General features: G+C 35.3%; 1 protein-coding gene across 4 annotated transcripts in view; it reads right to left on the bottom strand.

The window, feature by feature from the left end:
* The window catches only part of LOC134530397 (neurofibromin), a 160,174-nt gene that overhangs the window by 25,080 nt on the left and 110,495 nt on the right, over positions 1 to 24,599 (bottom strand). For 3 of the 4 annotated variants that reach the window (XM_063365179.1, XM_063365180.1, XM_063365181.1), the window contains 7 exons: positions 24,475 to 24,598; positions 20,735 to 20,868; positions 18,783 to 18,923; positions 16,268 to 16,355; positions 14,998 to 15,168; positions 14,778 to 14,905; positions 14,150 to 14,344 (listed from right to left, as the gene is read on the bottom strand). In XM_063365179.1, the coding sequence (XP_063221249.1) occupies positions 14,150 to 14,344; positions 14,778 to 14,905; positions 14,998 to 15,168; positions 16,268 to 16,355; positions 18,783 to 18,923; positions 20,735 to 20,868; positions 24,475 to 24,598 (981 nt within the window). Of the gene's footprint in view, positions 1 to 14,149; positions 14,345 to 14,777; positions 14,906 to 14,997; positions 15,169 to 16,267; positions 16,356 to 18,782; positions 18,924 to 20,734; positions 20,869 to 24,445; position 24,599 lie in introns of those variants that run through there. The other variant, XM_063365182.1, reaches the window with a different exon arrangement.

The following is a 24,599-nucleotide window of genomic DNA, read 5'->3' as shown; positions in this document are numbered from 1 at the left end:
TTACAATATTTTCGACACAGTGATGGAACTAGTCTCAAAAGAAACTAGTTGTCAAAGGAAAGGTAGCTGGAAAACGTTTCAAACATAGAACAGCATGTACTAAATGGTTGGACCAGATTAAATGATTCGCCAAAAACTCTTTAGATTTCTCTCTCACAGAAGCAGAAGATTGCCTAAAATGGAGAAGCATAGTCAGAATATGTAACTAAGTCATATACCAAGATTCCTCACAATGAGGACGACGACTCAAATAATCACCCACTCTGTAGTAAAACCAGTAAAGTAATGATGAATCATAATTTTCCCTGAAAAATTAAAAAAATAAAAAACTATGTATTGCAATAATGAGAAAACATACTTATGTCTAACATTAAAAAACACTGTTAGTGATTATAATCAGTTTTCATACAAACACACACACACATCTAATTAATAGTCAATAGAAGTGTACATGGTTCCGTTCCACATACCATACCATTGAATAAACATTGATTGACTAAATAAAATAAAATAAAGTTGAGAATCTAAGTGTTAGACACAACAAATGTTTGGTTTTTCTTTTTTAAATCCAATCAATAATTTTTCCTCTATAGTGTGTAAATTTATGTTTGTAATTCCTGTCTCACAACACTGTTATGTATATATTAAATATTTAAATTATGAAAAAATAAACAAGCATTACTTGTTTTGTAATATTCAGAAAAATACTGATACTGGAACCTCCTAAAATTACAGAGGGCTACAAACCACTCTGGCATTAATTCGGTGGTGATAAAAAAGACTTGCCAGGGGCAGAGATTGAACCATTGTTTATTGCCTCGCAATATGAATGAACTGCATTAGCAACTGCAGACACCAAGGATAGTTTATCTCTGTAAAAAAATTTATACTTCAATAAGTATAACTTTAAATGACTCTTTGACATGTTATGGAATGAAAACATCCCAAAGACAAAATTTGAACAAATTATTTATTTTTTGATTACTTGATTGTAAGACAAAAACGTAAATTTTTGGTTTGATATATTTAGTTATAAGGAAATCAATGCTGAAACTGAAATTATTCTACTGCTTACAGATAAATTACATTCTGGAACTACTGCATCTCTGTCCACTTTTGATTTTGATTGATTGTTACACTTGCTATTGGGCTTCTAATGTTAAAGATTTAAAGAAAAATTTGAAGTTTGTTTGTAAAACCTTGTATAGATATTAATCAGAGTACTTAAATTTAGAATTAATAACTAGGACAACCCAAGGGTAAACCCATGTGATTTTATGTTTAGTGCACATTTGCATCAAACTTTTCTCTAGTAAAAGAGGTACTGAAACTGTTATTTTAACTTACATCAACAATGCTCTCTCCTCTGCTTTGAATCGGGTGCACATATCTTCAATCAGGTGTCCCAAGTAATGTAAGTTGTAATGTCACATTGCTAATTTTGATTCGTATTTTCTTTTTGGATTTTTGTGGCAATGGGTCAGTGGCACTATATTACATTTTATGTTCTCTATTCAAATTCTTCATTTTGGTTTTTGATTCTGATCATTACTTTTGTTTTTCTGTGAAATGACCATCATAAACACTACCCAAGTATGTTTCATGTATCCATCAATTTTATTTACATGTAAGTTAAATTCATACAAGGTACAATACTTAATAAATATTTTATTTATACAATTTTAATCTTATACCATATCAAAACCAAAGTATGTCAAATAACGGACAACATTTAATTGAATAAAAAAAATTATTTAATTTTATTTAATTACAAGTAACAAAAACATTTTAAACGTTTCATTACAAAATAATTTATGACAAAAATCATAGATTTTATAACTTGAGAAGACTAAGCAGCAGTTGGTTTAAAGAAAATTGAGTTTTTCCGCAGCCAGAAAGACACTCTCGAAGCAAATGTAAAAATAAGTAAAGAATGCTGTAAAATACAGAGGGAGGCAGGAAGGGTGGTAGGAAAGGAGGGAGTGGGCTGCCTTTGCAAGCAGTCACTGGAAATAGGATTGTTTACTGTAATGCAACTACTTATTTTTATTTCAAAAATAGATACATAAACATAAATAAATAAAATAACTATACTTTCATGTTACCTTTCAAGTAATGAGAGATACACTCTGTGTTTGCGGTTGGCAAAATATATAAATCAGAACTTTGAACAAGAGCAGCAGTGTTTTTAAGGGTGGTTGAGAGAACGTCAAACAAGAGAAGAGTTCGAGGACTACTGTCCCTCCGGAGTGAACAAGATTCCCATTTCCTATACTGTTTACATTGATGCCTACCTTGGCATGTAGCTCAATGCTGGCCTTGGGCTCTTTGGTGGTGGGCACGGAAAAAGAACGCTGCGTTTTGAAGAGAACTCGCGCCGCCTGGCGAGACCACGCAACAAGCAACACACCCACAGATAGACACATGGGGTAAAGTGAGGGGTGGTTAAGAGAAGGTAAAACAGAAGTACATTGGTTTGGTACGTGCATCAAACGTGATACATTAACAAAGGTATGAATGTTCCAACTTAAATTACACACTAGAAGGGCACACATGAATGACGATTTATGTCCCAATTATAAACAACAGGCAGTGGATTAGTTTACGTGTTGCATGTTGCACCCAACAAGACTGTGCTTTAAGGCCTACTACCTGCAAGAAATTACTAGTTATTTTATTATAAACATTGATATTCTAACAGTTATGCATGTCTGATAAAATGAGTCCGTAAATGCCAAACTCTCCAAGCACTGCATGTAGGCTTCGCATACTGATGTGTAGTAATTTCATTTTTTTCAATTTCCAAGAGAATAATGTCAAATGATTTAGTAAGTCGTTGTCTTCACTTTAAAATTATAACCGAAAAGAGTAGATACATTAATATATAATACATAAATTATTCAAACAATTGTAGTTATATATAGTTGCAAATAAAATTTTGAAAGGACATGTTGAAACAATTGTTTTGAGAGAGAAAGATAATAGAAATTAAATATTTATTGAAAATTATAAAAGGTGTTTAATTTAGTTCCTTGCAGCCAGTATATTTGTTCTGTGTTTGTACAAGCTACAAGAAAACACCAACATATTGAAAATAAAAAAAAATAAAATTAAAATTACCTTCTGATGTGTTGTAAATCATTAAATTGGTTTTTAAGCAAGGGAAAAAAAAGTTTGAAACCACTAATTCTTAGAATAACTAAGGATAAGGTTTTTTTTTTTAAAAAAAATGGCCACATCAAATAAAAAAATAAAGGCCAGTGATAAAGATAGAAATTCGAAAGGTAAAAATTTTCTTCAGTCATTAGTCATTACATATTGATGACACGATTGCTATATGCAAGTAGTATCTATGTGCTGCATACAACAGACAAGTATAAGATGACTGGAAATCATGCACGGACTGGGAATGATCACACGCATGATCAGCTAACAATATGCTTGCATGGCACAGACCACAAGCAATGATCTATTTTACTTTGATGCACAGTGCTTACTGGAAGGCCACTATACAATTATTTTGCACTGCTGCAGGCTTATGACACTGTCTGTGTTTTAACCTATTGTTACTAAATTCTATTTGTTTCCACCACTGTTCTGTTGATAATTTTTTCTCCAAAATAACTATATTTTTACTTCACCTGAATAGTTGTCGTAACGATAGGAGTAATATAAAACATGTGTTGTGTATTTGAAATTTTTTTATTTTCTAAGTAAAACATTTTTCTGTAACACTCTTAAGTTTTGCAACCTTCCATAAATGCCTCTTTAGCAGACATTTCATGCTTCAAATAGACCACTTTATGCTAGACTGGCTGTTGAACTTCAAGGCCCTTGAAGGCCAAATACAAATTATTCATTGGATACGAGTCTTTCGAAGGGGAGAGGATTGGTGTTCAAGGCTTCGTGAGTGGTGAAAATTCCTCTACCTGGTGTGAGGGTAGGATAAGAAGAGACCAATCAGCCAAAAGACCCAGCTCTACGCTCTTTGCTGGGGTGGGAAGCAGCTGATAGCCTAACAATTGGAGGAAGTATCGCATGGTCAGGGCGTTTCAGGATTAGTAGAACTACCTAGATCCAAAGAATGGAGTTTCCACAAAGTTTGACAGAGCCCTAATGGGAAACAGAAAGAACACCAGGTATCACAACATCTCAAATGCTCAGCTAGATTTTAATGTGGTTAAAAAACTACACTGATGTCAATGGTGTCCGTTGTATGACACCTGTGCAGCAGGAAAGGAGCAAAGAATATAGAGTAAAGCTTCTGTGCCTATATTCTCAGGCTTCTCCCTTTCTCTGCCTTCTTCTTAACCAGCCATTGGCAGAGCTGTTCATAGTGTTTATCTGGGCTCGCACGTGTCTGGCAAGCAGTGGTATAGCTTCTCCCGACCCCCCAAGAGAGAGCTGCTAATACCAGTGCTCTCACCCAGCGCACTTGTCCCTTACCTGTTCTGACTCTACACACACGCATCTGCTCTCAAACACACTCCTATACTTACATGTGTGCACAAGTAAAAAATGCTTTAGTATGATCAATTTACAAAATTACGTATAATTAAAATTTTGGGACGGTAATGAAGTGCAGAAAAATTCAGCATGTCTCTTACAAAGCAACACAAGGGAAAAATATTTCTTCAAAATAAAAAAAAAGGTAGAAAACAGGGAAAATTTGTTATCACTTTCCAGTGGATAATAAAATGAATAATTCTTAAATCAAGTATATTTTCAAAACACTTACACAACTTTTTAGCACATGCCCCAACAAGCTAAGGATGCATTTCATAGTAAAGGGCACAGTAAAAAAGAAGTACCTAACTTCTGGCCAAAATGTTAAGACCCAAATAAAAACTACTCTCCCACGATGGAAAGAACAATACTTCCATGAAAGTAATATAAAATGAATACACATAAAACAATACACAATGCAAATAGGAAATGGGTAGTTTAAATAATTACTATATTCCAGAGAAAGTTTTAGAAAGTTAAAAATATGAATGCAATAAGTTGATGGTTTACCGAAATCACATTTATTACGGATATTAATGTGGCTCTATAAGACACCAAAGAGAAACAGAGCTAGTAAGCACTCTGACATTACTTATGAAAAAACATTTTCAACACAATTTTGTGTGTGCCTGATTGTGTATTACACTGAATGTGTAAGACTGTCCCACATAAATTGCGATACTAACACATCAGTTTTGTAAAGCGGTCACCAGAATCTACGTATGAATTTATATAAAATAACAACGAATTGAAACTGCACATCTGTCGTTTACTCAATAAACTTCCTAGAACACCATACCACAATACATTATTTTAGTACTTTTTTACATAAACAATTGCTGATTTTACCACTCTTCAATTTCAATAAGTATTCTATTGTATATAAGGTAGATAACAGTTGCTTGTAGTTTACCAGCTCTGAGAAGATAAGATTATTAAATATAATTCATAACGTAAGATTAAAATAAATGAATATAATGTTATATAGCTTTAAATTATTTATCTATAAACTAAACTTAGTATGTATATTTTGAGCTGGACCACTGGATGCAAAACATCAAGTTTAATTAAAACAAAGTAATAGCACGTAGGTAATCCAAATACATATGTGAATTTTCATTATGACTGAACCTCAAATATTGACTTAACTCTGTTGCAACAGTAGGAATCATACGTATTCTATTCCAACACAAAGTTTCTTAATGAAACAATTATTTGATTATGGTCGATGTTCATTAATTAAGCTCAGTACTAGATTGCTGATGCAAGATGTAGCACAACAGTTTGTTCATTACGCCAAGGAAGATTTACATAAGACCCTCACACTCTTAATTGATATACACGATCATACTTCTGTATGAACCTTGTAGACACATCTTGGATGGAATTGTTATCTGCTCAAACTAGTACCTTTGGTCAGCCTAGTTGAAGACTTCGGGTTGTAATCTACATAGCACAGTGTTAACTCTGGGATCTGCAAAACCAGACTTACTTCCTTCCTTCCGCGAAGACTTTCTTTGTACTGTAGATCTTTGTCGAAACGTAATATCTCCGTCAGAACCACGATAAAAAGGTTCGTCTTCTTGTAGTCACCTTTATTCCAGGAACCTTCACTGATATCAAAATGATGTCAATGTTCTATTTCCTTCTAACTTTTGTGAATTCCTTGGTTGTACCCTATTTAGCAGAAACTTCAGATGTTCAACATGTAATGTTATAATTTCTCCCACACATTATTCTTCAATTCCAGCACCCAATTATTTAATTAAAATAAATCTTCTTAAGCCACCATCCATTCAATACCTTGATATTGGGGTTTGCTAATATTCAACGTTCTTAAAGTAAAAATAATATTTTCACGTAATTTTTGTGTATCAATACTGGATCATTGCAATATAACTTCTTGTCTCCTGTAAGTTCTGATTCAGACTATCATTCCATTCAAAGGTTTTGCTGTTGATAGTCCTGGACGACGCAACTTTTCACCTCTTGTAAAACATAAGTTCATTGACTTATGCTCAGCACTAACTGTTTTCTGACCATTTACCATTCTTGTTATGATTTTGTATCAGTTCACAAATTATTTGGTTATGCAAAAGATAAAACATACATTCAACATACATCAAAAACCATTGAAATAGCAAATAATACAATTAAACATACTATAATGATACATTTATGTATTAATTTAGTACCTTTAATTATTGTTCCAAGAAGGAGTTATTTATTCTTTACAATGACCTCAAATACAAAGTTGTGGCTGTAATGCCATCCCAAAAATTTTGGCAGAGTGATACCTTGAATCTCAATGAGGCAAATGTTGTCTGTAAGATATACAGTTTCCATATGCTGCCCTTGGGCCTTGGATATGTGTTTGTGTACATGGAAACAGAGCAGATAACACAGCAGTTGCTACCCTATGCCTATTACTAAACAATATCTCAGTCACTAAAGTTTCACGAGCTTTGATGGAACAGTGGCTTACCAACACCATAAAGCCAACAATTCCTTAACTTCAATCTATCTGCTGGTGTCTCTGCCCAAGAATGCTGATGAGACATCTGCCTGAACTCCCCATTAAACCAGCTTCCACCCTTACTACTGCTCTTAAAGCCTTATCATCTGAACAGGTGAGAAGACAAGGTCTATGTGCAGGTGTTTGTATGGACAGTTATATGAGGATGACCATTGACAAGTATTGAGTTGTCTTCACTGTTTGCTGTAATCTGTGTCATGTAACGTGACTCAAATGTGAAAGTTCTCAAAAGTACATGTACTGGTTTACAAATGCTTCTGCCACCATTGTTCTGTGAACAGTGTTTGTAATCAACTTCATGCTGTAGTCTTTGTTGTAAACAAACAACATGTACTATTGCTTTGCGATTTTGCGAGTGACAGTTGGGAAAAAGGTAACACTGGAACCACTTTCAAGATATATCAAATTTTAAAACAAGTTACATGACCCCAACTATTATTATGTTTCGACAGGTATTTCGTTGTTTTGTTTTTTTGGCACTCGCTATGGTTTTATCTGTCCATTCTGTAATTATTTTTTTCCCATTGTTACAAATAGGCATTATGTAGACGTAGTACAGAGTTCTCCCGCTATTTGGTGTTAGTAGATACCTTCACTAAACAGCTGCCCAGACGGCATCAGTTTGTAGGTTAACATTTGATTGTAGTATTGTTTATTTTCTTAATGTTTTCATGTTCCACCTGCAAAGTTGTTATGGCAGATTTAAATGAACAAAGAGTGTGATTGAAATTTTGTTTCCTCCTGCTTGAAAAATCGGTAACAGAAGCTTACCAAAAGCTTCAAGAGGCTTTCAAGGAAGATGCTATAAGCCGCACACAAATTTTCTAGTGGTTTGGTGCTTTAAACACATGAGATGAGTGTTGAAGACCATGCTCATTCTGGGAGCCCTTCAACATCTCAAAACGATGAAAATGTTGAAAAAATTCACCAAAAAATCAACGAGGATCATCGTTTCAGGATAGACAAAATTTCAGAAGAAGCAGGAGTGAGTTGGAACTAGTGCCAGCGGATTTTGACCGAGGATTCGCAAATGAGACATGCTGCCACTAAATTTGTTCCTCAACTTCTCAAACAGGAATTTGTCTGAATTTGAGACAGGACTTAAGCTTTGCCAGACGTTAACCAACTTTTATTTGGAAGTTTTAAGACGTTTGTGAGAGGATGTGCGAAGGAAAAGCCCGGAACTTTGGCGATGAGGTAAGTGGTTCCTTCATCACGACAACACCCCCGCACACACAGCCTTACGAGTGCACCACTATTTAGCCTCTCAGGGGTGGTCTGTCATTCCCCACCCTCTGTATTCGCCGGACCTAGCCCCGTAAAATTTTTTCCTGTTCCCGAAAATGAAGAAAAATCTAAAAGGGAAGCGTTTTGATGATGTGGAGAGGGTAAAAACAGCTTTGCAAAGGGCACTGAAGGATATCAAAGTTGAAGAGTTCCAGCGAGGTGCTTCAAACTTTCGGAAAAATACTTGACAAGTGCATCACATCTAATGGAGAGTATTTGAAGGTGACTGAAGAAATTTTGTAAAAAAAATGGTAATAAATAAAATTTTTATTCAAAAAATCCGGCTTTTTTTGGGTCCCCCCTCATACAACCAACGTTTATAATTACTGATCACAACTTATAAATAAGTAGTCAAAACTATTTTTTTTTTTTGTAAATTTGTTGGTAATTAATATAATTTTGTTGTTAAATATAAAATAAATAATCTGAAATGAAAGCAAGCTTGTATATGTTACGTAAATATTCTTTTGGTTACTCATGGATAAGCAGTAGATACTTAATAATCACTAAGATTTGCCTTAAAAAATACAAGTTGATTGACATGATCTGGCAGCAAAGAGGATTTGTGGTCTATCACCATCAACAAACAAAATAAAAAACAAGTATTTGAAAACAAATCTTTTCAGGTATTCTTTTTCCGATACCTCCGAAATCTATGCCGTTACCTTGTGTTTCCCCAAGATCTGAATATCGGCCAATATCCAATACCAGTATTCGTATCAAAATGGCCCCACAATTTTTACCATTGATAATTTTCTGACAAGAATTGTAATCCTAAGCTGTACGTACTTGCCATAAATATACATATACCCTATCTAGAGGTTTTACTGTTCTGAATATTCTTGTCCTTCGATTTTATTTGCTTGTGTTGTTCTGTCCTTCGTTATTTAACTTATGTTCGGCATTAGAAAAGTCAAATTTTAAATCACATGTTAAATATACTTTACCACTGGAATAAACTTCAAGAACAAATTAGACGACACGATTATCTAGATAACTGTTACTAAGCCAGTCAAGTCAAAAAAATATTCCTAATGTTTTTTTTTTAAACAAAAGATGACTCATAACTTAAATAGAAACAAAGGAGAATATTATCTATAATGACTTCATGTAAAATTTATATTTTGTCTTGCAACATGAATACAGTATTAATACAAATATTATAAAGGCAGAACTTTTAAATTGACTGAAAATGGCTTCATTGCAGGGAAGTTGCCTACATATTAGAAAGAAGCAAAGTAGCTTAAAATAAGATAAATGTTTTTATAATAAAAAAAATATTGTAATGGTGAAGGAAGGGGGTTTAGACCCATTAAATTAAAACTCTCCCCTGGGCAGTTTAGAGTACAGATTGTGAAGTGAAACTGGGGGTAAATTGTTGAAAATCTCCCCAAACGTAATGCAGAAGCTTAGTACAAGGCACCCCGTGTGCAAGACAGTTGCAGTGGGTGGGCTGGATTTGAAACAATCAACATTAACGTCATTAGATCGGCGGATGTAAGTAGGTGCCGCGCCAGGAGTCTGAAAACCACTCCAACCGAGAACCTGCACCCTGCAGATACGACGAGTCACCAAAGAACAACAGGCTGGGGCACGCCTCTAAATCCACTCACTGCAAAAGGCTTTGGTCGGGATTCCTGGGCTACTCGTTGAGCAAGTGCAGGAGGTGGCACAACTAGTAGTAGAGCTGCGAGAGAGGACTCACTTCTGGTCACCACTGATCCAGTCCAGCCAGCCTGGTTGGCTGGTACAGTCAGCGAAGCCGAGTGTCACTCGCTCAGCAAGCAGGAAACTACGGATGAAGTAGTCTAGCGACGGAAGACTATACGAGGAACTCGCACTTGTCCTGTGTGTGTGTGTGTGTGTGTCGCGGGGTGAGTCACTAGACCGAGTGGACGGCCGGCCGAAGGCACCTCCAGACCAGCAAGTAATAATCAGAATACAAGTTGCCCAATCCTGGCAGTCAGTGGAGGAAAGCAGCCAGCTCACTAGTTGAGCATAACCAGCCGAAACACCTCAGCTACACATCATGAAGCTGAGTCAACGCAATGAAAGAGCCAACTCGCTCAACAGGAAAACCTGCACCAAACAGCCGCAGGACTCGTTGTGGAAGGCGGGAGTTGAGCAGCATGACGGCGCAAGCAGAAACGATAAAGCCTGCTTCCATGAATGCGAGAATCGAAGGGGGTTGTGTACAGTATCAACAAGATGGAATTTTGTATGCTATTAACTAGTTAAAAACATTAGTTTATACTAGTAGTGCACCGATATGAGTTTACCGATTACCAATTCAATTACCAATTATGAGAGCAATAATCGGCACATACCGATTCAGTTACCGACTATAATGAACAAATTTTTTTAAGTGTAAATATGCACACAAAATTTTTTATTCCCATGTTAGTTTAATAAAAAGATTAGGTACATCTTCGAAATTACGGTAATTGTGAAGTGTTTTCTGGAAGGTATGTTATACCTAGGAACTGTTTTGGCCATGAGGCTTCTGAAACCATCATTATCGACTATCGCATAAGGCTGCATATCACAAATCATTTCAGCTATTAACTGTGTTATTTCTAATGCTCTTATGTCATTCACATCATATAGTATTTACTTTTCAATGATGTCTGTTATTTTTGTTTGAGCCAATTTCATTGCCCCATCTTAAGTTTATAGTAGGGGTGTGCGGGAAAGGAAATTTAGCCTCGGGAAAATTTCGGGAGGGAAAATCAAATTTCACTCGGGAAATCTGGAAAAATCGGGGAAAAAAAAATCATAAGCTATATAGGATGCCAGTAGGTATATTTATAAGTTTTGGAGTGTTTTTACCACAACAGCACCATTAGAAAACAGACCTAGTATAATGCTCTGTTTTCATGTAAGAAAACTAGTTCTTCCGCGTGTTGAGTGGATAAAGATTCTCTCTTTGCAGATACTATGTTTCCGGCAGATGGTATCACTGGAAGGTATCTTTAATCCGTTGTTGTTTTGATGGACCTGTTGTGAAGAATTTGCCGTAACGGGCCGTGAACTTAACAATTGTTGCAGTGTCTCATATTCCAACTTTACAGTTGGATGTTAAGTCAAGTGCCTTATGAGACCCGATGTGCTGCCGTAGCTTTTTTTCTGAGTTTTATTGCATGTCTTGCATTTAGCACTAAGTTTATCATTGCTTCTAGCAAAGTAGTTCCAAATACGCGTCTTTTCTTCAGCCATGTTTACTAAACAACTAAACAAAACAACCAATATGTAACGGTAACGTGAACTAAATGACAAAATATATTACCATAATTTTGTATTACTACGTGCCCTTGTAAAATTCCCCTAATATTGTGGACCTCAAAAAAACATCACAAAAGTAAATTATTCAATTTAATCTTATTTTCACCATTCACGTGTCACAGGAAAAAAAAACTGATGGTGCTGCCATCTCTTGTGGGCTGTAGCGTAACCCCGCACTTGCCAATCGCAGCTGTCCCTGATAATTGCGTCACTGTTTTTTTGTCTTGATTTTTTGATGAAACAATTTTAGACATTGTAATACGATTTCATTCCGGTAAACAGAAACATTAATACAAATATAAAATTACGAAATGTGCAATATACACGGGATTTGCCAATAATGCGGCAAAATATTAAAGTTATGTCTCGTTCAGCATTGCGTTTCAGTCCGACTGCTTATTTAAGTAAGTTTAGAAGATCGTGATGTATATCATTTTCCGGGATATTTTTTTCCCATGGATATCGTTGACATTAAAAAATAATTTCATTAATAAACTTGTTATATTTATTAAACCGTAAAGCAATCTCTTTATTTTTTATTTTATTGTAGGCCAAACGGGCAGTTGTCACAAATTTTTTGTAACTTAAAACATAATTTTATTCCCGAAAATACTGGGAAAAATATTATTCCCTCCCGAAGGAAAAAAAAGCAATGCCCTCCCGTAACTTTTCCAGAAATTCGGGATCCCGCACACCACTAGTTTATAGAAAAATGTTTCCACACTTCACTTTTTTCCCCCCTACTCACCATCTCACTATAATATTATAAAAATGACATAAAACCAATTCTAGCACATGTGATTTCATTTAGTTTGACTGAATATATAAAATTATAAATACTTTTTCACCCAACACAACATATAATGTTGCCAAAGACGCTCATCAACGAGTTGGTAAAACGCAGTGATAAACTCTTGAAAGTATCGGGACCGTGATTTTGAACTGTTACTACGCCTCAAAAAGATAGATTGTCATAGAATCCACTGCAATTGCTTGTATTTCGATTGCGTGCCATCTATTTTACGTATCTGGCTGTATTTAATGTACAAGGCCACTAAAAAAAGAGAGAACAAGAGACGCAACGTAAATAAACGTGCAGGAAAAATTAATATTTTATTGTTTGAGGCAATGAGATTTATTAAACTTTATGAAGAATCTGTAATCAAGATCTGACAGAGTTAAAAAAATTTTGTAATAATTATAAATATAAATATTACCGTATATCGTCCTAAAATGTCTAACAAAATATTACATGGTAAAAACCTACTTAATTACACCGGGCTGGGTATTGGTAACACTTTGCACAAATGCGGTGTGTATCGTATTAATAAAAACGTTTCACTTCATTCCAAATAAATAACTGAATAGCTAAAAATGGTATCATAATATCATTTTTAGTAAATACTTTAGATTAAATGAAATGCGTAGATAATCGGAAAAGTAATCTTAAGATAATCGCCGATTACGATTAATCGGAAAGTACCCATAATCGCCAATTACAATTCATCGGTATCCACATCGGTGCACCACTAGTTTATACCCCTATTTGGCTTTTTAAGTTTGATGGTAATAGCCCACCAAAATAAGGAATGATCACCATTTTAAATTTCAACAAAAAAAAAAATCTTCTTGATGTTTGCACATTAGTCAAAGCTGAGTGTCACACGATAAGACACAGAGCACAAACTCTAACACCTTTCCTCAAACATATATGTACACCTTGCTAGGTGAGCCTCTTGGTTTACATTTGTGTTTTTAAGAACAGCTCAGTTGGAAAAACTAAATCCAAGCATCTTCACTTAGCAACTTCCAACCACTGCCCACATACACAGAAGTTAGGGTTGTTTACTGCCAGGCCAACTCCATCGAAAGTGCAAGATGGAAGTAATAGAGCACAATGAAATATTTGGGGATAACAATAACAAAGATACCACGGATTCTTTAGTGCCTGTCGTAACTAGAACATTTCACACACGTAAAGTGTGTGCTTAACTAGAGGAAGTCAGCTGCAGAACAGAAAATTAAGTACGTATTATGTTATGCACAAAATAAACAAGACTGTTAAATGGTGCCATGACTGTCTCTTATGTTTTATTTCATTTGCCGAAAAGTAAGGTAAGGTTTTGGAGCCAGCAAAGCTTGAGTGGAGTGGAGGGTTTGAAGAAACTTTTTTCCCTACTACCAGTTCTTTATGGGAGGACTGGAGGAGTTATAGGACAAAGTAATTTAAGGAGTCCTATTAAAGAAAGGATGTGCCTTCTGCCCTTGTTTTCTATATGCCTACACCCACTTCAGTGTTTTAGGAATTTTGTGTTCAGTATGATGCGTAGAACGCTTCTGTGGCTTTTATTTGTGCTTATATTTTGCTAATACAAATTTTCACTGCCTCTGCTCATGAGATAGCGAGCCACTTGGTTGCAGTCCTCTTCACTGAACCAATATACAAATCCTGAATACTCAACCACAAATTAACAACTAGCAACAGTCGTGAATGAGATATCGACACACATCAACACACACCAACCACACGACGCTCACCTGCTGGGTCTGGGAGTGCTTATGCTGGCGGGCCTGTGCTATCGCAGTCTGATCTAGCAGGTCCCATGACTTCTGGCGGCGGTTCGCAGGGAGGGTGGCACTAGAGGCTCCAACACTGCCGCCAACACACCCACTGCCCGCTCCTCCGTTATGGTTCTGCACAGCAGCCGACGAGGCAGTCGGGCCAACATGCACCTGTATGATTAGACCCAGACAGAGATTTGGCTTAGGTTGTTAATGAATTACAAATTCATTAGTGAAAATAAGGGATGTAAAAAAAAAAATACTTCGTTTATACCATTGATTATTTAAATTTAAAAAAACTTATATTTAATGTATTTTTCAAGGTACCTCTTAATATATGTTTAAAGAAGTAATACCATAATTTCAAATCAATTGACTGCAATTATGGAATTGATTCATTTGAAAATGCAATCTTTTTAACCACTGTCTTAGTGCGAGCTACGATATGGGGGAATTGAGACTAGTATGCTCAAAGGTGACATCACACTCTCAACAGGAGTCTTATGGCATGTCCTTGTGCCCTCTTATACAGTAGTGCCCATTGGACGCACATGATATCACTCCCCAGATCCCTCGGATATCAATACGTTCAATGCAAACCCACCTGAGGCAGCAAGGACAGATGTGACTCAACAGCGAGAGCCTCCGTGGATGAAGATTCCGGCATGTTCCTCGCTACCGAATGCTTCACATGGCACCGGCTGCGGACTTCTTCCGATACAGACACCAAAGCTTAAAAAAACACAGCCCCAGAAACATTAATTTACAGTTAACTTAACAGCGCACTGTCTGCCACTGGCATCAGCTCGACAACTGCCACACACCTGCAAGGTAGGCCACACTTTCCGGTGTCACCTCAAACTTGTCCCTCTTGTGGGGGCGAGCAACGATGCCCAGCAGCATCGTGAGGACACGAGCCGTGCGAGACACCGTCGTGGGGGTCGGGTGCCGGAATCCCTTCAGCAGGTGACCCACCAGGGCAAAGTGGAAGTTGGCTGCAACCGCAATTCAAACAGCTGGTTGACAAGCAGAGCAACCAACATCACAGAAAAGTAACCTGCTCTCATACTATGCACAAAAAAAAAAGTTATCAGTAGCAACTAATTTTTCAATTAGATTATATATTTTATCCAGAAAATGATACAGTAAATAACAGGTAAAGCATATTGGATTAAAAAATAAATTTAACCTCAAATAGAAGCATAAATGTAATCTTGGTAAGTCATGGTTGTTGTGTTATAACAAGATGTAAGTTCGATTTAAAAAGGTAGGTGTTTTTTTACAGAATATATATATATATATATATATATATATATATATATATATATATATATATATATATATATATTAATGGCAAACAGACATAATTCCAAAAAATTGCAGGTTTTAAACATTTTTCACAAACAGCAACCAGCACTACTAAAACAACTACAGTGAAACCTTCTTTTTATACCTATTCTTAAAGTGATGATGAGAAATGTGAAATACAACAGAGTGTAACAAGAGGAAAATGTTTCACTAAGTGGGCTTTAATTGGACACAAGAATATCAGGGTAAAATTAATACAAGCACAAAAGAAGACCGGTATAACACTGTTCGGCAAAATACAAATTTGGGTACACTGCAATCTTGTCCACTGGCAGGGAAAATAAGAACAGTAAAAACATTTTTTGTTCTTACATCACCACACATCACACATGCTTTCCTTTTTAGGCATTGCTTTCTAAATGGAAGAGAGTAGGGGATAATCTGGGTACTTTTTTACTAGTGCTGGGTACATACAAGATTTCTAGCATTATTTAATCTAGTCTGCTCCTTACAGACCATTTTAGTTTTATTTTCGATAACTTTCTGAAAAAAGACATCATTAATTCAAGGTTGTGTTATATTAAATGGTCCCTTGTATTCTATTAAATTTGAGCCATATTATAAGAATGCGAGGTTATCTTGCACTCCAAATTATATCCACACAAATTTCATCATTGGCATTGATGCTCAAAATATGGAACCTCCAATTCTTGTTATTTGTAGAAGAAACAAAGGAAATAATGCACACTAGAATAAATTCAAATGAAGTTAAATGAAGCCACTTACACTTGAAGCTGAGTCCCACAGCATGGTCGAGCTGTTTGAAGTGCCATTCCAATGGCTCTCTTGTTGCCATCATCACTTGCTCCAGAGTCTAAAAATTATGACAAACATATGCAACAAAAACAAACTATAAATAACGACATTACATTGGAGTTCTTTAAAAATGCTTTTATGAACCACCACAAATAACCAAGCATACGAGCCTAAAACATAGGCTATTATTAATTGGAAAAATAAATAGAGAACAAAACTGTAGATCCCAACAGAAAACACACAAATGTACTTGTTTCAATACTGGTTAAACCAAAGGGAAGTAAACAAACAATACATATAAAATTTAAGATGAGTGACATTGTTGCAGTTTTTTGGGAGCTTAATTATTCTTATTCTAGCACTATCATTTGTTCTGTTTATGGGAATCCATGTTGTTTGGTATGTTTTTAATTTATGAGCATAAGAATAAAAATGGTTGAATTAATGATGAGTATGATTTTTTTTTTCTCTCTGTTTGGTTTCAGTTCTAGAAAATAGGTTCTCGGTTCTCAGTTTTAGGTTCACCTCCAAACAAAAATTCAAGTCACACCAAAGTTAAAGCATGTTCTAATAAGTGGCTCATTTGTCTAATATGACAAATCAGCAGCAATCTTTACCATAATCCAGCCACAAACAAATCACCTAGCCCCCAGGTTGCACAGCTGTTCCACGTCTCACCACATGGCTACAGCAGCACTACCGACATCCTGTGTCACAGCAATATCCAGTAATATATATTAAAGACTTTTTTTCGCTGTGTCAGTATTTAATTTCGGCACTCCAATAAAAAAATTTTTTGAGAAAAATTAAAATGTTTGTTGACAAAAGATTAAGTTAGTAATAATTATAAAAAATAAATAATAAAAACTAACACTGCAGTAGCGACAAACAAAAAGAATTGCAAGTTACATATGTACTATAATGAGCAAAGGATGGGACCCCATGTTAACAGAGTTCTTTTAAAAGAATACATTGAATTAACACATCAAATGTTGGTTGAGTAATAAGTGATGTTGGAATGCAAAAGTAGTAAAAAAAAATACGTACAATTAATGAGTATTAGACAACTTTAAATCATTGTAGTTCATTTTTAAGATAATTTATAAAAGAAAATTGAGTCTGTTATTTTTCCCTAGGTCTACTTTTAGTTTGAATGACCATCCCTGTCTCCTAGTGCAAACGAGGGGATGAAGGATGGGAATGGGAGATAACCCAGTTGCCTGCACAGGCAAATTTCAGAGATTTTATAACCTTTACTTCTGGTATTTACAGTTCTCGGTGCTGGTTAATTTGCTAAGAACCAGTGGAAATGAGAACAGGGACCGACAAATCACTAGTTGGAATCTGGTTACCTGGGTGTTTTTGGTTCTCCGGGCTGGATTTGTGAGTAATCCGTTTGGGTAAGTTCAGTGAATTTGTCTGGATATAAATGCTGTGTTTGTGATAACACATCAAAGTGCCCAAAAAAATTTTTTTTTGAGGGAAAATGTACCATGGGCTGATAAAACTGTTGAAAAAGTTCCAGTTGGTGATGAAGGAGCTATCTCTATACAAAAAAAAAACCAGGGGTGAGTTTATGTTGTTAAACAAGGCTGATAAATTGACAAAATCTGTGTCAAGGCAGAAAATGATGATAAATACGTACAATAATCATTAAGTTGATATAGGTGAAATTCAAGACAGGTTAAAAACACTACTTGTAAATATAGAATACATGGAGTAAGGGAAAGAAGAGATACATGAAGCAAAAGGTGGTGGTAGTAAGGTTAGGCTTCAAAAATTACAATTACAAGTATTTAGCAGAAATCCTGAGGAGTGGATAACATTCAAAGATTTGTTTGAAGCAGCTGTCCACAAAAACAAACGTCTGGTGCTCAAAAATTACAACACTTTAAGGGAGTACCTCAAGAAGAATATGTGCAACTTTAGTTATACGGCAGATATCCAACCTAAAGTCCAATTCTTCCCACACTTTGTCTCAACTCTGGCAAATCATTATGTAGAAGTGGAACATCAACACAATCTTTTATAAAACTTTTGAGGGAAAAAATTACATGACTTTATATCTGGTGAATGTGGAGGCCAGCAAAAAAGAGCTCTGTCATCTCGACCATCCAATGGTCAGGGTCTTAGATGTTCAACCGCTCTCGTACGAAGAGATTGCAATGGGGAGGGACTCCATCCTGTTGCCAAATAAAACTAGCACGTTCACCCTCTACTAATTACGGTCAGGAGTCGCCATTTTGCATAGGTGGTACAGCATGCGAGAAAACAACAAAACAGTACTTGCGCATGTGCTTATCTAAAACTGTTTGAGATACTCTTTAATTGTGTCTTTGAGCCAACACACTCAAATACTGTATAATGGAGAAAACTTAACAATCAATCTTTTATATTAACATATAGAAATAATTGATAGTTAGAGCCTAGTTCATTTCACAGAATCGTTAACGGTCATGAGTGAAATGACATGAGGCACACACACCTTGTCTTCGAACGTGCCCTGGGACTCCAGCGTGTGCAGATTCTGTTCCAAAAGGGCCAGGCCTGAAGCATACAGCGACACCTCATCCAACTGCAGGACTGAAATGGCCACCCAGAAGAGTGCCCGATGTATTGGAGATTCCTGTACACCACCAAAATATTTTAGAAGGAATCATGACAACACCCAGTTATGCACAACATTCATTTACTAGCTTTATATTTTACTGATGAAATTACTTAGCAGTATAGGACATAAAAAATCTGCATCTTTTATGTTCATACCAAAATCAAACAACTGAACCAAAAAATCTTCTTTTATGCTCATTTCAAAATCAAACAACTGGGTGGCTTTGCGTTATCTTCCATAGTTACAGAGAGGAATAAAGTACAGTACCTGTTGAGTGTTACCTTAGGTGAGAATACATAGCTGCTGTTCAAGTGGTTGCCGAAAGCTATAGTGAGTCACAGTCTAAGACGAACAAAGTTAATAAATAAACCACCTAATAATCTAATTCTAATTCAAATAAAGTGGCAGCCAACTGCTCAGTAGCGGCCGACTGATTGTGCCCGACGGACGTGTCTCGTGCGAGCTCTCAGATTTGATATATATATATATGTTTGTCATCTTCCTAACGGAATATTGTATCTTTCACAATTATCTCTTTCCTGCTTAATCTGCAGGATTTTGTGGGGTTTCCAGTATCCTCAAATGATGATTCTATTTCTGATTTAACTCAAGACAAGATGCTTATCTGACAATGATTCGTTCTCATAATAAGAAAACAATCTCTGAAGATACAGGTAATATGGATAAATCTTCACATGTTGCACCTAAGTCAGTATCACATAATAATGAAGAACTAATCAACTTAGTTAAATTTCTTTGTAAAAAAAATGGAAGTTTTGAAGAATGAAAATTTGATATTGGAAACATTACTGATTGATTCTATATCTGAAACATCTGAGAAAAAGCATGAGTTGTTTCAAATTAAGCAATGCTTAAATTCCATTTGTGATTTGTGCCTTGATATTGAGACTAACCAGTAGCTCAAATGGTGAAATATAATTATGGTGAATTTGGTTTCTATATACTTTATATAGTGCAGTCCAGCTACACTGAACATGTAATCAACATCTGATATTCAGCCTGCTTTATATTTAATCCAACTGAAGAAGTATTTAAAACAGAGGTTTTATCTTGATGTGTCAGTAAATACTTAGGCTGGGTTGACAATTAAAGAACATAAGCGAAAGCACAGCAGGCCATGTGCACAACTGTGCACATTATTAGTGCAAAGTTGATTCACAATTAAATTCTTACTGTTAATTTCAGCCAATGAAATTTCGCTATGTATCCGAGATCTGTTGTCAGTGTCAGTAAGTAACTATATTAACTAACAAATGATTATTCCGTGACATCCGACCAGCTATTTCTGAGCATAGTTTTTCAACATATAAATAAATGAGAGTTATATAAAATTTGTAGTTAACCACTCAACCCAAGCAACTTTTTTTATTTACAAATTTTGCTTTTATAAGTATCAGGATGAATTAATTATTAAAGCATGAATTATGCCTGAGCATTGTAATATCTTGACAATTTCTTGCCAAAAATGATTGATAAAAATAAACACATCTCTAGTCTCACCAAAATGCCTTCCTACTCTACTTTCATTGATTGTTGCGTCATGCGTCCGTAACAGAAATAAAATATATTAATTTCCTTCCTGTGTGCACGAGCTGTATCCCATGCACAAGACCGTCCTGCAAGACCGCTACTGTGAATCAGAAGGTTGGAAAACATTGCGGTCAAATCTTGTACGCACAACCTACTGTTACTGTTGCTTTTTTTTTTTTTCCTCTCCAATTATGCACCCAGCTTAAGTGAGGTGGTGTTATGTGAAACAGGAGACAGGCGAGACAGAAGTGTAGATGAGTGACGAGGAACCTCACCGGTCTCAGCAAGGGCTGCAGCCTGGTGAGGCAGATCACCAACGCCTCCAGCAGCACAATGTCGTTGAAACTCTCCAGTGCCTTTACTAGGATCCGTAGCAGCTGCTTCATGTCCTGGTCCGTCACACTCTTGCCTATAAACAACCGCCTTCACACTCAAGCCACAGCTCCACCCAACAACAACAAAAACAGACATGCACAACTACACCATTTCTTGTTAATAGTGTTCCCAAACACTATATTCTTTATACCACCAACAACAAAAAAGCAGAATTTTTAATACCAAATTGCTGATGCAGACTGCAATTTTTTCTCAAATGAGACCACAAGACACTATGTGTCAATAATGAGCATAAAAATGCTTACATTTTTTAACGAGTTTTTTTTCAATACACAGCATAAAATATCTGAACTTTAGGGGTTTGTGAAAAAGTAAAAAAGTAGTGAAGAGTTAAAAATGCTAATACAGTATGTTTACTGTTACTATTCACTGAATTAAAAAAAAACACATCTACCAAACACACTACAATGCATGAGAACAAACGCAGAGATCTCAAATACCAAGTTTGCACAAGTCTACGACAAATTTGATTACAAGATGCATACACTTTAGAAAAATTAATAACAAATCTTAGTTGAATTTAAAGTTAAGTAACTTTCTTCTGAAAAAGGAAAATGCTAATAATATCAATGCATCAGTTTTCTTAGTTAGTTTAGCATCCCTAAAGCAGTGCCTGTAAGGTTTTAAAGCTTGTGGTGGGACCTGTATTTTTATTGTTTTCCACCAATATTTTTCTCCATATTTTGCTGCAAATTTTTTTTAAATCTCTACAAAAAATTTTTAACTATGTCAAAATTGATGTTTACATAAAACAAGTTTTCCGTAGAGAGAAAATTTTATTGTACAATAATAAAAATTTGATTTATTGAAAATCATTTTTTCATTACTATAAGAAAACTTGGAGATAGACTGAGACTTGAAAACTTGAGCAGAGTCTTGCGAGAAGCTTCAACTTGACACAACCCTAAATCGAGTTCATTGTATTCAACCAAGCGAAACTCAAATGTATTTTTCTCAAACTCCATACACACTTGACATGTGCAACGAGTATAAATTTGCTAACACGTTACAGTGAAAACTCATATTTTTATTTTCACGATTTACATTTTCCTGCATTTTAAGAAGTTTTTTTCTGTATCCTGTATGGTTTATTTTTCATAATTATACTGCCTAGAAAACATATATCCTTTTATTCGTGTTCAAAAATACTAAAAAAACAATGCCATTTTGGAATGAAAAGCCATCAGTAAATCATAGACTTTAACAGAGTAAACAAACTCCTAAAAGAAAATATTTTATTGTCTAGATTTTCCAGAAGCCAAAACTCTTCAGAATTACCTATGAAAAATTATAATCTATACCTAAATAATTTTAAACATTAATTTCAATATATGATTTGTATTAGTAAGTTTCTTCATGCATTATTTGTTTGGATCCATTCTTTATTTTATTATTCATACAAAAACAACTTACCGTAAGCAACTATTTTGTAGCAACCCAGGTTACTACCCTTCCCACTTGTTAAACAGTTTAATTAACTATTTATTATGTTGTCTGACCATATTCATTACTGTGGTTAGTTTTCCTGGCATTATTTAAATATCATCTTTTAATTCCTTTTTAAGAAGTATTTGCTTTGTCTGCCATGTTTTATAATCATTATTTGTATTATTTCATGATTTTTAAGGTGATCTTATGATTTGTTTCTTTATTGTGAATATGCCCCTATATGTATTTTCATTGTTTTTTCATTTGTGTAGTGACGTTTTTAAGTGCTTTCACATTTTTTTTAAAGTATTGCTTGTATTAGCTTTTTTCGTAAAAGAGCTATATTTGTTTTCCCATGGTCTTTTGTTTGAAGGTGAGCTGGTTCTGTGGTTTACCAGTTACGTAATAGTTAGAGAGAGATGGAGAGTTTGATAGCCGTGAAGAAGAACTCTGGAGTTCGTCAGGGCGCTGTTGTTATACACCAGTATTGGCAAGTATTTTTTCCATGTCATTTTTTTATTGGTTGAAAATGATGTTACCAGACTTTGTGATTTTTTTCTTGTCGTAAATATTGGCGGAAAAGCCTCATTGTGAGGGGTAGGAAATTTGTATACTGCTGTTTTTGTGAGAGCTGTGCTGTGATTGGCTGGAGAGGTCGTGCATGTACCACTTCCCTCGGGCGGTGAGCAATTGCACTTAGCCTTGTTAGTCAGCGTTTGTACTAGGTACCGAGACGTCGGATGTCGTGCGGTGGTTCACTAAAAATATATTAATGTGAGTCGAATAGTAAATTTTTCGGCATGGTCTGGGAGCAACGTTATATAATCCAATTTTTTTCTTCATTTTTTTTTCTTTCAAACTTTCATCTAGAGTTTTTTGACCACAGTCGTCGGTATTAGCCCACAACAAGAATCAAGTGAACTTTGTCTTTGTTCCGAGGACCGAGACCTTTGGCTTGTAATGCAAAGTTAGTGGGCAACCATAGGGCATACTTGCAAACTATATTTGAATATTCATCCTTCGGTACCTGCGAACATACAACTGTTTGTTTTGGAGTCAGTGAAAAGATTATGTGTGACTTACCTGAAAATTCGACATGTATTTGTTCTCGTGGTCTGGAAATGCCAATGGCCACCTGAATGACTTCAGAGTTTTCGTGAAGTAATAAAAAAAGTTCAAAAACAGTTTGTGTCTGAGAGACATTCCAGTATCAAAATGTCCAACAGTAACATTTCTTTTGGAACTGAAATACTCTTTCGTTGCGTAACCGATTTCCTCAAATGTTTACGAATGTACACTCTAGGCTGAATTTTAAGCTAGCCGGGAAGGTCTGGGGTGTGAAAACTTCAGCTCAACTCAAATTATAAGGACTCAACTAAAAAATAATAGTCTTGACTCGACACAATGATTTCATTATTAAACTCGGCTCAACTCCACTTGTGCAAAAAATTTTCAGTCTCGTCCATCTCTAATTATTAAATTTTGTAAATATTTGAATTCAACACTACTCTATCTGTCCACTTAATTTAAAATAAATTCAAATTCAAATTTGTTTTAATTAAAATATCTGAAAATGTTTTAATTCTAAAATTAAAGGAACAGCTCTAAAATTTCTTGTCCAAAATTCTTGGGTCTGAAAAACTTTTAAATAGGATTTTCTGTGATTTGTTTAAATAATGCATTTAGCTTTAGTAAAATAATTAGTAGAAATATTATTCACTATGTTTACCAAAACCTAAGTAATATAATCTAGCAATAGCACATATTATAACAAATGAAAGATTAAGCTGATACTCAAAATCTGCTAGAGTTTATAATAATTTGAAATACAAGATGACTTCGAATATAGGACAATTATGAACATAAGATAGCTCAAGCATAAGCTAACCTCAACCATTAAACAATTTTTAAATTAAGACTATGTAACTTTAACCTAAAACAATTTCAATTACCTATAATAAATCCTTGGATACAAGACAGCGTCAAATGCAAGGCGGCCTCAAATATGTGATAGTAAAATATTGAAATTGACCCATCACTATTTATAACTGTGGTATTCAAAAATAAAAAATTCTAATATTAAAACAACAAACAGTCCTGAGAATTTTGGAAGAAGAATTGTTAGTACTTAAGTATTTGGCAGATATAAAACATGCACGTACTACATACAAAATTCTGCAGCAAGACTCACTGATACAACCAAACACGATGAGTGCCCGGGGTTGCAAAGCTGGATTGTAACAGAAGGCAAAACTCTTAGCCAGTGCTGTCCAGTTTTGCAGCCAATCACAGTCTGGTATGTCTCGCAAACATGCC

The sequence above is a fragment of the Bacillus rossius genome, chromosome 3, assembly GCF_032445375.1.
Source record: "Bacillus rossius redtenbacheri isolate Brsri chromosome 3, Brsri_v3, whole genome shotgun sequence".
In the NCBI taxonomy this organism is placed as follows: domain Eukaryota; kingdom Metazoa; phylum Arthropoda; class Insecta; order Phasmatodea; family Bacillidae; genus Bacillus; species Bacillus rossius.
Note: the sequence above shows the minus strand (reverse complement) of the source record. Positions and strands in the feature narration are given on the sequence as shown.